Raw genomic sequence first — 13,074 nt, 5'->3', positions numbered from 1 at the left:
GATATCCCGTGTTCTTGAATTGGAAGAACATTGTTAAAATGTCCATACTACCCAAAGCAATCTACAGAGTTAAGGCAATCCCTATCAAAATAACCATGACATTTCCCACAGAACTAGAACAAATAATACTAAAATTCATATGGAACCACAAAAGACCCTGAATCGCCAAAGCAATCTCGAGAAAAAAGAATGAAGCTGGAGATATCACGCTCCGTGACTTCAGACTATACTAAAAAGCTACTACAGTAATCAAAACATCATGGTTTTCCCACAAATACAGACACATAGATCAGTGGAACAGAATAGAGAGACCCGAAATAAACTCATGCACTTATGGTCAATTAATCTATGACAAAGGAGGCAAGAATATACAATGGAGAAAAGTCTCTTCAATAAGTGGTTCTGGGAAAACTGGACAGCTACATGTAAAAGCATGAGATTAGAACATTTCCTTACACCATATACATAAAGACCTAAGTCTAAGACTTGAAACCATAAAAATCCCAGAAGAGAACATAGGCAGAACACTCTTTGACATAAATCATAGCAAATATTTTTTTGGATCTGTCTCTTAAGGCAAAAAAAATAAAAGCAAAAATAAACAAATGTGACCTAACCAAACTTAAAAGTTTTTGCACAGCAAAGGAAACCCTGACAAAATGAAAAGACAACCTACTGAATGGGAGAAAATATTTGGAAATGATATGACCAATAAGGGGTTAATATAAAATATATAAATAGCTCATAAATTCAATATCAAAAAACCAAACAACCCGATTAAAAAATAGAAGACCTGAATAGACACTTTCCCAAAGAAGACATACAGGCACCATACAGATGGCCAACAGGCACATGAAAAGTTGCTCAACATCACTAACCATAAGGAAAATGCAAATCAAAACCACAAGGAGGTATCATCTCACACCTGTCAGAATGGCTATCATCAAAAAGATCACAAATAACAAGTGTCAGTGAGGATGTGGAGAAAGGGGAACCCTTGTATACTGTTGGTGGGAACGTAAATTGGTGAAGCCACTGTGGAAAACAGTATGGAGGTTCCTCAAAAAAGTAAAAGTAGAACTACCATATAATCTAGCAATTCCCCTCCTGAGTATACTTCCAAAGAAAACAGAAATACTGAGTTGAAAAGATACATGCACCCACAACGTTCATGGCAACGTTCACAGCATCATTTATAATAGCCAAGATATAGAAGCAACCTAAGTGTCCATTAACAGATAAATGGATAATGAACATGTTTTTTATACACACACACACACACACACACACACACACACACACACACTGGAATACTACTCAATCATAAAAAATAATGACATTCTGCCATTTGCACCAATATGAATGAACCTAAAGATTATTATGCTTAGTGAATAAGTCAGACAGAGAAAGATAAATACTCCATGTTATCACCTATATGTGGAATCTGAAAAAAGAGAACAAACGAATATATATAATGAAACAGACTCACAGATACAGAGAACAAAGTGTTGGTTACCAGTGGTGAGAAGGAAGGCAGGAGGGGCAGGACAGGGGTATGGGATTAAGAGATACAAACTACTATGTATAAAATAAATAAGCAACAAGGATATATTGTACAGCACAGGGAAATATAACCATCATTTATTTATTTATTTACTTATTTAAAGAATGATTTTAACTGCAGGCGAATGGCTTGGATGGGGGTGTGGGAGGGGGTTGGGGCTGTGATTTTAGAGGTCAAGGGTAGAAGAAGCAGACTACAGGGGAGAGATGGCAGCTAAGGTTAGATGAGAGACGTGGTAGAGTAAATGAAACAAAGTGGAAGAATGAGACTCCAGATGTAGGACCAGCAGAACTCGCCCGTGAATTATACATAGAGAGGTGAGGACTGCCTAGGATGACTCTTGAGTTTCTGGCTTGAGAAACTGGCTGAATAATGAATTCCTTTACTGAGATGGAGATCAAAGGACCAACTGGTTGGAAAGAGGGCAAGCTCCATTTTGGACATTTTAGGTTTGATAAGACCTTGAGGCATCCAAGTAGACATTTCAAGTAGGCAATTGAATAACTGGGTGTGAAGCTTGGCAAGGAGGACAAGAATTAGAGATATTAACCTGGGAAAGACAGGGATTACTTAATTTTGGGGAATAATAAGCTCACAGTGAAAAAGAAAAAAGCCCAGGGTTTAGCAGGAGGAATCTTAAGGTGTAGAGACTGGAAAGGAGACTAGCCATTATTTTGTAATAACTTTAAAGGTAGTACAATCTATTATAAATATTGAATCACTATGTTGTACACCTGAACCTAATATAATACTGTAAATCAACTATACTTCAATAAAAATGAATGAATGAATGAATGAATGAAGTGGGGGCTAGAGAAGGGGTGGCAGGGATGGCCCCACCCTTGGGGTAGCTCTCAAGCAGTGAGCAGGTCTTCATCAGGAGTCCAGGGGGTTGGGGCACATCAGGCAAAGTCTGGAGGAGGAAAGGCCACAGTGTTGCAAGCCTGTCACCGCTCCCCTCCCACCCCTAGCCAGTACCTTGCCCTCAGGGAGCACCAGTCAATGTCTGCTGAGCTGGGCAGGAGACCAGGAGGCACTGCTCCAGAGCGTCAGGTTAATGGGTCATTCTGCCCTCAACATGGACAAGGCCAAGTTAGGGGCTGAACTCACAGGAATCCCTAGATGAGGGCAAATCAAGCCATTTGCTTATGAAATGAAGACAATAAATCCTGACCTGGCCATGCCTAATGTCCTCCCTCATAAGAACACCACGGACCCAGACCTTCCGAAAGCTGAGTTGGAGTGGAGGCCTGCAGAATCATCTCAACTGAAAGTTGTCTAAAACATTCATATTGTCTGAGGCATCCCTCCAAAGTACTCCATGATTAATCAAAATACTTCCAAAACTATATTCCATATTTCCTTCGTGTTCAACAGTAAAAGAATGTTTATCTAAATTATGATTCAAGTATTTGATGGAGTAGTGTAAAAGATGGGTAAAACACTATACAGTAAGTTGTAAAAATGTTTATGATAGTTACATGAAAAAAGAAGAATAAAAATTAGTTATACAATCATTGCAACTAAATTGCTGATAAGGGCTGGAAAGGAAACAGAACAGTGAAAATTGGTGGGTGTTGGATGGTAGAATTGTGAATAAATTTTCAAAAACTTCCTTTAGGATGTTATAATTGTTGTTTGTGCCTTATACTTAGAGTGAAAAAGAAAAAGAAATACAGTAGTGTTAGAAATACCAATTTGAGAACCACTAGCTTGAGGGAGCTAGCTGGAAGCCATGAGAGCAAGTAAGATGACAGAGGAAGAGCATATGGAGTGAAGAGGGAGAAAGCCTACATTTAGAGGCAGAGCAAGGAAAAAGATAGTAAAGGAGCAACACAGACCTGGGGGACTGGAAACACTGGCGGCAAAGAAGGTTTGGCCGGAAGCACCAATACCACTGGCAGGCTGAGGTGGCTGGGGCAGTGCGGAGATCCAGATTTTTCCCAGGAAGGAATGGTGACCTCAGGTAAGATGGGTTAGGAATACAGTGGCGATGGGATCATCTCTCCAAATCCTCACAACGACACGAGGCAGGCACTACAGGTATACCCCATTTTATTGTGCCTCACAGATACTGTGTTGTTGTTGTTTTTTAACAAATTGAAGGTTTATGGCAACCCCGCATTGTCAGATAATAGTTAGCATTTTTAGCAATAAAGCATTTTTAAATTAAGGATGTACCTTGTCTTTTTAGACATAATGCTATTGCCCCTTAACAGGCTACAGTATAATGTAGACATAACTTATATACACTGGGAAACCAAAAAATTCATGTGACTCGCTTTATTGTGATATTTGCTTTATTGACGTTTTGTGGAACCGAACTTGCAATATCTCCGAGGTCTGCCTGAATGCAATATCGCTTTTATAACCAAGTTCTCTACGAAAGGGAAGGAGCCTTCACACATCTAAAACATAAACCTCATTTGTCAATGACCCTCATCTACTCACCCGATTGCCCAGGAGGAGGGATTCCACCGAGGCCTCGAGGGAGCCTCACAAACACAGAGAGGACAGCAGCTTTGTTGCCAAAACATGGCTCCAGGGCAATGGGCTTGGGAACAGTCTGGTGGAATAAAACAAAGAATTACCTAAAGCAGTGTTTCTGAAGAAACACCTTCACAGCCTTTAGATGTGATTTTTAAAGATGCCCCTATTTCTATTGCTATGAAACAAATCACAAACTTCGGTGCTTAAAACAGCACCTATTTATTATCTCAATTCTGTAGGTCAGAAGTCCAGGCAAGAGCTCTGTAGGGCTCTCTGCTTAGGGATATAGGTCCTATTCGTGTCTTCTATCAGTTCTGGAAAAATTCTCAGCTCTATCTCACAAAGGTCTCAAGGGTCTCAGCTCTTGTCTTCAGAAGGTGGAAGTCAAGTTATCAGCTGGGTTCCACTCTTACCAGGAGGCACTGGGGAAGAACCTGCTTCAAAACTCATTAAAGTTGGCAGAATCCAGTTCCTTCCAGCTCTAGGTCTAAGGTCCCCATTTCCTTGCTAGCAATCAGCCAGGGGCCACTCTTCTCCTGGAGGCCACTCACATTTCCCCCTACCTGGTCCCTCCAGCTTGAAACCAGTGATGGTGCTCAAGTACTTCTCATGCTTCCTCTTCTGCCACCAGCCAGAGAAAGCTCTCCTTTTATCTTAATATCAACTACCCTCAGACTTTAATTACTTCTGCAAAATCTCTTCATAGCAGAACCTGGAGTAGTGTTTGATTGAACATCCATGAGACAGGAATCTTGGGAGCCATCTTTAGGATTTTGCCATCAATTTCTTCAAATTGGTTGAAGAAAATCATTTCCAGAACCACTGTGTCTACAGCACAGGGGATGAATAGATGAGTGAAATGGCAGAAGTGGGGAAACCAGTTATGAGGCAACCGCAAAAACCTAGGTGGGAGAGGATAATGGCCTAGATCAAGGTGACAGATAACAGTGGTGGAGGTGGTGCACAGTGGTCAGGAAATATTTTTGAAGATAAAGTCAAAACGAGTTGCTGATGGACTGGCTATCCAATGAGGATGAGAGCAAGGACGAGTCAAGGACGATTCTGGCCTGAGCAACTAGGATGATGAGTTGGGGAAGTTATGCCAGAGGAGCAGGTGTGGGGAACAGTATCTAGAACTCAGTTTTGAACATGTTAAATTTGTTAAGATGCTTATTAAGACATCCAACTGGGAACACTGAGCAAGCAATTTGATACATGAGTTGGATACTCACAGGAGAGGTTTGAGGGGAGAGGTTTAAACATCATGGTGTTTAAATCCATGATGGATAAGATCATTGCTATGGTCTGAATATTTGTGTACTCCCAAAATTCATATGCTAAATTTTTTTTTTTGGGCTGCACTGGGTCTTCGTTGCTGTGCATGGGCTTTCTCTAGTTGCGACGAACCGGGGCTATTCTTCATTGTGGTGCGTGGGCTTCTCATTACGGTGGCTTCTCTTGTTGCGGAGAATGGGCTCTAGGCGCGCGGGCTTCAGTAGTTGCAGCACGTGGGCTCAGTAGTTGCAGCATGCAGGCCCAAGAGCAGGCAGGCTGCAGTAGTTGCAGTACGTGGGCTCCACAGTTGTGGTGCATGGGCTTAGCTGCTCCGCGGCATGTGGGATCTTCCTGGGCCAGGGATCGAACCCATGTCCCCTGCACTGGCAGGTGGATTCTTAAACACTGAGCCACCAGGGAAGTCCCATATGTTAAATTATAATACCCAATGTGATAATATTTGGAAGTAGGGCCTTTGGGAGATGATTAGGTCATGAGGGCACGGCCCTCATGAATGGCATTAGTGCCCTTAGAAAAGAGACCCTGAGAGCTCCCTCACCCCTCCTACCACGTAAAATTACAGCTAGAGGGAATTCCCTGGCAGTCCAGTGGTTAGGACTCTGCACTTTCACTGTCAAGGGCCCAGGTTCAATCCCTGATCGGGGAACTAAGATCCCATGGTGCAAGCTGCATGGTGTGGCCAAAAAAAAAAAAAAAAAAAGATTACAGCTAGAAGTCACTATCTGTGAACCAGAAAGCAAGCCTTCCCCAGACACCTAATCTGCCAGCACCTTGATCTTGGATTTCCCAGCCTCCAGAACTGTGAGAAATTAATTTCCATTATTTATAAGCCACCCAGTCTCTGATACTTTTTATAGCAGCCTGAACAGGCTAAGACAATCACCAATGGTGTAGGTGTAAAAGATGTAAGAAGAGGCGCAAAGACTGAGCCTGAGATGGCCACGAGTGTTAAAAGATGTTGGGAGATGAAGAGGGTTGAACGAAGAATACAGAGCACAGAACAGCCAGAAGGTGAGTGTGTGGTGTCCTGACAGGAAAGTCAAGACAGCATTTTAAGGAGCAGCCAGCTGTGCCGTATGCTGCTGACGTGTGACATGGGGTGTCACGTAGGCTCGTCTATTCTTCTCAATCCCACAAATTATCACTATTTTATCAGGGCAACGTTTGCTTCGATTTAGGCACAAGTTTACCATCTGATTTATTCACTATTCCCTCTTATTCCACCCTCCTGGGGTAATTTTCCTCCTCTCTAGCACATCCTTTAGACATTTCTTTTATACACGTCTGTTGGTGGCACGTGCTCGGTTTTTCCCATAATCTGAGGATATCTTTATTTTATCCTTGTTCTTGGAAGGTAGTTACTGGGTACACTATCCTAGGTTGGCAGTTCTTCTCTTTCAATACTTTGAAGACATTCTTCTTCTCTCTTGTAGCTCCTGAGAAGTCAGTCAGCTGTCACTCTGTCATTCCTTTGTAGGTGATCTGTTTTTTTTTCCCCAGTTATTTTTTAATGTGGTAAAATGCACATAACAAAATTTACTATCTTAACCATTTTTAGGTATACAGTTCAATGGTATTAAGTACATTTATATTGTTGTGCAACCATCACCACCATCCGTCTCCAGAACTCCTTCATCTTGGAAAACTGAAACTCTATACCCATTAAACGGCAACTCCCCATTCCTTCCTCTCCCAAGACCCTGGCAACTACCATTCTATTTTCTGTCTCTATGAACTTGACTACTCAAGGTACCTTATATAAGTGAAATCATACAGTGTTTGTCTTTTTGTGACTGGCTTTCACTTAGCATAATGTCTTCAAGGTTCACCTATGTTCATCTATGTACATACATACATTGGTCAGACTTTCTTTCCTTTTTAAGGCTGAGTAATATTCCATTGTATATATATACCACATTCTGTTTAACCATTCATACCTCAATGGACACGTAGGTTGGTTCCAACTTCTAACTACTGTGAATAAAGCTGCTATGCACATGGTGTGCGAATATATCTTCAAGACCCTGCTTTCAATTCTTTTGGGTATATACCCAGAAATAGAATTGCTAGATCATATAATAATTCTATTTTTATTTTTTTGAGGAAGAGAAATACTGTTTTCCACAGCAGCTGCATCATTTTCATTCCCACTAACAGTACACAAGGGTTCCAATTTCTCCACGTTGTAGTGATCTTTTTTTGTTCTGGCTAATTTTAAGACATTCTCTTTGTCTTTGGAGTTCTACAGTTTCACTATGATAAACCCAACTGTAGTTTTCTTTCTCTCCTGCCTTCCCTCTGCTTTCTTTCCTTACTCCTGCTTACCATATGTTTTGCTAGAATCTGTATAATCATGTCTTCCATCAGTTTTGGAAAATTCTCAGCTCTTTGAATATTGCCTCTCCTCCATTCATTTGTTCTGGGACTGTGATAATATATATGTTAAGTCTTCTTATTCTATCCTCCATATTCTCATTATCTGTCATATTTTCCATCTCCTTGTCTCTCTGTTCTGCAGCCTCTGTAGTTTCTTCAGAGTCATCTTCCAGCTCAAAAGCTCTCTCCTTACTTGTGTCTGATGTGCTGTTTAACATGTAAACTGAATTATTTAAAAAATTTCAACTACTGTATTTTCCATTTCTAACAGTTCCATTTGGTTCTTTTTCAGGTGTGATTGGCCATTCTTGACTCTCATGGCTTCCTCATCTTTATGATTCTTTCGTTTCTTTAAACATTTCATACAGACCTATATTATATTCATTAGATGTCAATTCTGTTGTTTCTGCTGACTCTTATTCATGGCTTTTCTCTTTTGTCCTTGGTGATCACGGATTCCTTGGTCTTGATCTATGGGAGTCCTACATGGCTGAATTGGGTATGTTTTCCCTCAGACAGGCTCTACATCTACTTCAGCTGTGAGATGTGGTGTGTTACCAGTCTAGAACCGCTTTAGACCACGCATGGCTCTGGTTTTGGTTCATGGTTTGTTCTTTTTTGGAGGAGGGAAAGGAGAGCGGTCCCTGGAAATCTCACATACTTCCTGTAAGCTCAGTAATGCTTTAATAAGTATGTTAGGACATATAGGTTTTATATATATATATATATATATAAATATATATAAATATATATATACACATACATACACATATGTATATATGTGTGTGTATACATATCTCCATGAACATATAGCTGTTTCCCAAGAGTATCTGAAATATTTCATCATTTTGTTAAAAGAGAAAGTCTTATCATTTTCTTCATCATGGTGGGGGGGGGGGTCAGAATTATTTATTTTGACTACAGAATTCGTAGTCAATCATGATTTTTCCCCTTTTAAAAAATCCCCCAAAATACTTACAAGGAACAATGGTTCAATTTAGCTATTTTCAAGTTTTTAAGTATTATGCCACAGAAAACTTACAAGAATATCAGACAAGTTATTTACATTTTAAAATTCCCTGAATATGAGACTGCTTAACAACATGAATCAAAGATTAGAAAATGAAAGCAAAAGAATACCTGACACTTTCAGTGTGTGGACTTACTGTTAAGAAGAAAGAGAGAGGATAACATAAGAGGCAACAGAATGAGGCTCTTGCTCTCTCTGGTTCCCCAGACTTAGAAGCATGAGTTTTGATAAGTTAAGTTACAGGGACTTTTGAAATACAATCTCACCTTTATACTCCCCCCAATAAGATCAGGAGGCTCTTCATCTGTTTCCAAGGCAACATTTACAGAGGCAAAGGGACGACTGGCCATTTGCTGCATCTCTCGAAGAAGTTGCTGATAAGTAATATAGCAATCATTAATGCAAACAGTACTGAGGGGATTTTATTAGAGAATACTACATATTAAAAATACCTCATCCTCCCTGATTCAAACAAATCAAGTCCAAAATGATATTTTTGAGACAGCTGGGGAAAAGTGGACATGGACCAGGTATTAACATTTTAATTTTGTTGGCTGTGATGACAGTATTGTTATATTAAAGAAAAAGTCCTTATCTGTTAGAGATACATACTAATGTACTGATGGATATAATGCTATGATGCCTGCTTGTTAAACACATAAAATAAATTATCCTATCTCCTCATACTTTTATTACTAGATTAAAGCCAGGCTTTCTTTTTTCCTGCTGAAACTTGAACCAAGTATTTACACAGCAACAAAAACTATCCTTTGTTACACAGTAGATAGGAACTGAAAGAGCTCTTTATTCAGAGAGGTGGTATAAGCTAAACACAAAAAACCATGAAGTTTTGCAGAGCAGAGGGACAGCTAGGGGCTCTGGATTTAGGGAGGCTTGGATATGAATACCTGCTTCAACACTCTCCAGCTGTGTGACTTTAAAAAAGGTGTTTAAAGTCTCTGGGCTTCAGTTCCCTCCTCTCTGAAATGGGTTTTTAATCCCATAAAAGTATCAGTAGGATTAAATGAGATGCTTTAACTAGCACAGTGCCTAGCACATGGCGTGTGGTCAATCATATATCATTAGGGATATCAGAAATCTGTGCATGTCACTGAAGCTCTGAGGTCATGCTGTGGAAGACAATGAGGCCCTACTTCAACCTCTCCCTTGGAACTATTGTGGGAGACAGAATCTTGGGCTAGATAGATCATGGCTCTGTTTTAGAAGGGCATTTTTATATTAAACATTGTGTTAACATGTCAATAATCACATTCCTACATCTCACAAAGCTATTGGTCCATTTATTCAACAAATACATATAACAACAACCCTCCTCTGGGTTCTCTGCTATTCTAAGTGTGGAGTCACAGTGAGACAGAGTGCCTACCTGCTTCCAGTTCCCAGTCTAGTTCCCTTATGACAAGTGCAGGAGATAATGTGAGTAAAGGCACTTAAAACAGGGCCTGGTATGTAGCAACGACTTAAGCAGTATTAGCTGCTATTATTTTTGTTGTTTTAAAAAATATCAAATCACTTTTCTACAGTTCTGAGAGGGCTAAATCATGAATGATATTTTAGAAAAGATAAAATATATTTTGAATGGTCAGGTTCACAGTAACAGAGAAATTTTAAGTCACAAAGGTAAAAGCTTAGTTTATTGGTTGATCAACTGTGTAATAAGCATACTTTTTTGGGGGAAAACCTCTTCTCTACCAGGTGTTCATCTTATTTTCTTTCATGTACACTGAAAATATTTTCCAGTTGGTTGTTTGTCTTCTATGTTATTCATTTGTTTATTTTTTATATACTTAAGTAGTAATTTTATGCAGGTAAATCTATATGATGTTTTAATCATCTTATATGAAAATAATAATTTTGTTCCCTTTCCAAAAGTAACAAAACTTCTTATTTCTCTTTCTCTTAGTTCAGAGTCTAGAATACCCAGAACAAAAGTAAGTGACTATGGGGACTACATTGTGATTAGAAACATGGTCTGTGAAAACAGAAGTTCTAAGTTTAAAGCCCAGTTTGGTGTCTTTATTGTAACTGTGTGGTGATGGGTAAGTTACTTTGCTTCTCTGAGCCTCAGTTCCTCTATTTGTGAAACAGGACTAGTGTCACTAACTATTTTATAGGGTTGTTGTGAGGATTAAATTAGTTAATCTATATAAAACCTCTTACAACAGTGCTTACAATTTAGAAATGCTCAAATGTCAGTTCTTAATATGACTAACTTGTCTGGATTTTATTGGGTACCTCTATATTTTTTCATCATGGGTGATGTTGGTTATTTGGTTATTCTTCAAAGTGTTGAGGAGGTGTTATTTTTGAGTTTACTAAGAGTTTTGTTTTTAAACTAGGAATGAGTGTTAATATCAATAAATGACTAAATGATTACTTGGCCACTACTGAAAATTTAGGTTTTATTTTTTTACCCACTGATATAACATATCCTAGTAGGTTTTCTGGTATGAAATGATCCCTTTTCTACACTGGTAAACTAGACTGCTGCACGTACAGTCATTATACAACTGGTCTTTACTTTTTGGTGCTACCTTTCTCAGGTTTTGGTTTCAAGGTTTCTAAGCATAAAATGTAGCAGGATTCTTTTAAGCTTCCCATCTTTTCCTTTACCCTGGAACCGTTTATATATTTTGGAAATAATTAATTCTCATAAGCATCCAAGAAGGAATAGACTATTATTATCTCCATAAGCTCATCTCAAATTGAAACTCCTTGGGTCTAATACACTTTGTGGAGAGAGTAATATTTTGACAAGTTTTTGATTCCTTCCTTGGTACTAGTTTATATGGCTTCTCACTTTTTTATTACACATTTGGATAACATATTTTTTCAGAATACTGTGCTATTTGTTGAGATTTTAAAATATCTTAGTAATAGAGCTATTAAAAAGAAAAATAACCTCTAAATATGTTATCCACTGAATTTTTAAAATCATAATAAAGAGGATGTAACACTACCTCTATGATAACATCACCTTTACATGGGTCAGAAAAGGTGTCACGGCCCCCGGGAAGAGGCTCATATCCTGAAGCCTATCTTAACCCCATTACAGACACTAATGTTCTATGAACAGTGCTGCACGTTTGTGAATTTTGATTTTAGATATTTCTGTTCTCTTCTAAGTCTTGTCTATAGATCAAGTTTTATATAGAAAACCAAAGAGCACAAAGTCTAGATCTTAGTGCACTTCTATTTAGCAACAACGCAACAGACATGATGACTAAAAGGCAGAGTGAAAGTTGCAATAAACAGTTTTTGTGTTGTAATTTTTCATCAAGTTTATTTATTTGATTTGCCAATTATAAATATTTGCTGGACTTATTAATATTACTTTTGGAATGGAGCTCTGGAAATAAATCAACACTCATTAATAAATAAAACTCAAGCAAATACTTAATTAGACACACATTTATCATTCCTTGAATAATGAGAAATTTTTGAGATTTTACTCTCATCCTCATGAAAGGCTCCTGTAAAGGCTGTGCTACTAAGCCTTCAGATCTCCAGCCTGAGTTAAGGAACCAGCTTCTGGTAGGAAGGATAAAGCTGACACCTGTAAGTCAATATGATTCTTAGTTTCCTTTTAGAAAGTTAAAACCATGTGGTACAGCATGAACTATAGCTTATATAGCGCTGATTGAAGTCTACTGACCATACATTACTCTCTCTATAGATATGTCCATCAATTATCACTAAATAGCAAAAATGACTTGCTTAAGGGAAATACAAAGGAAAAAGCTCTTACAGGGATTCATTAATCTTTAACCACTGAGGCTTACCTCTCTACGTCTGGAAGCCCAACAACTTTGTTTGATCTTCCAAACCACAGCAGCCACCAGGAGCAAAGAGAGGAAACAACTGTGAGAAAGGAAAGTACTGAGTTATTATCCCAACCCCCAGAATCAGCACACTGTCATCCACACCCCATGTCAGGCAGGGAAACAATCCCCCAAATACCAACTCCAAGCTCCTTTCTGATGAGTCATCACAACCATGTCCTGGTTCATAGGAAACAAAGTGTGAGAAGACTTTGATAAGCTGGGCTTCCCGACCCAACCACTAGACAATACTGTCTCCACAAGGTACTCTGAGAGGAGAGCCTTGATTTCCTGCCGGCCTTTATCAGAATGGTCCATCATGGCTTATCCCAAATAATAAAAACAATCCTATGATAATTATGACAAGTAACAAGCATGCTATTTAATGAAATTAGCAAAAATCTACTGGTAAAGTCTAAAAAAATGAGAAAAGTTAACAAAGTAACAACCAGCTTTTCATAAGGAACAATAAATTT

The 13,074-nt window shown here is 38.9% G+C and overlaps 1 protein-coding gene across 2 annotated transcripts in view; it reads right to left on the bottom strand.

Annotated features, from left to right (window-relative positions):
• The window catches only part of ATRN (attractin), a 170,167-nt gene that overhangs the window by 6,256 nt on the left and 150,837 nt on the right, over positions 1-13,074 (bottom strand). Inside the window, exons 26-28 of one of the 2 annotated variants that reach the window (XM_068524863.1) lie at positions 12,560-12,638; positions 9,023-9,130; positions 4,012-4,130 (exon numbers count right to left, since the gene is read on the bottom strand). In XM_068524863.1, coding sequence (XP_068380964.1) covers positions 4,012-4,130; positions 9,023-9,130; positions 12,560-12,638 — 306 coding nt within the window. The remainder of the gene's footprint in view (positions 1-4,011; positions 4,131-9,022; positions 9,131-12,559; positions 12,639-13,074) is intronic. The other variant, XM_068524861.1, reaches the window with a different exon arrangement.

Source organism: Eschrichtius robustus, chromosome 16 (assembly GCF_028021215.1).
Source record: "Eschrichtius robustus isolate mEscRob2 chromosome 16, mEscRob2.pri, whole genome shotgun sequence".
NCBI lineage: Eukaryota > Metazoa > Chordata > Mammalia > Artiodactyla > Eschrichtiidae > Eschrichtius > Eschrichtius robustus.
This window is presented reverse-complemented; position numbering and strand designations above follow the sequence as displayed.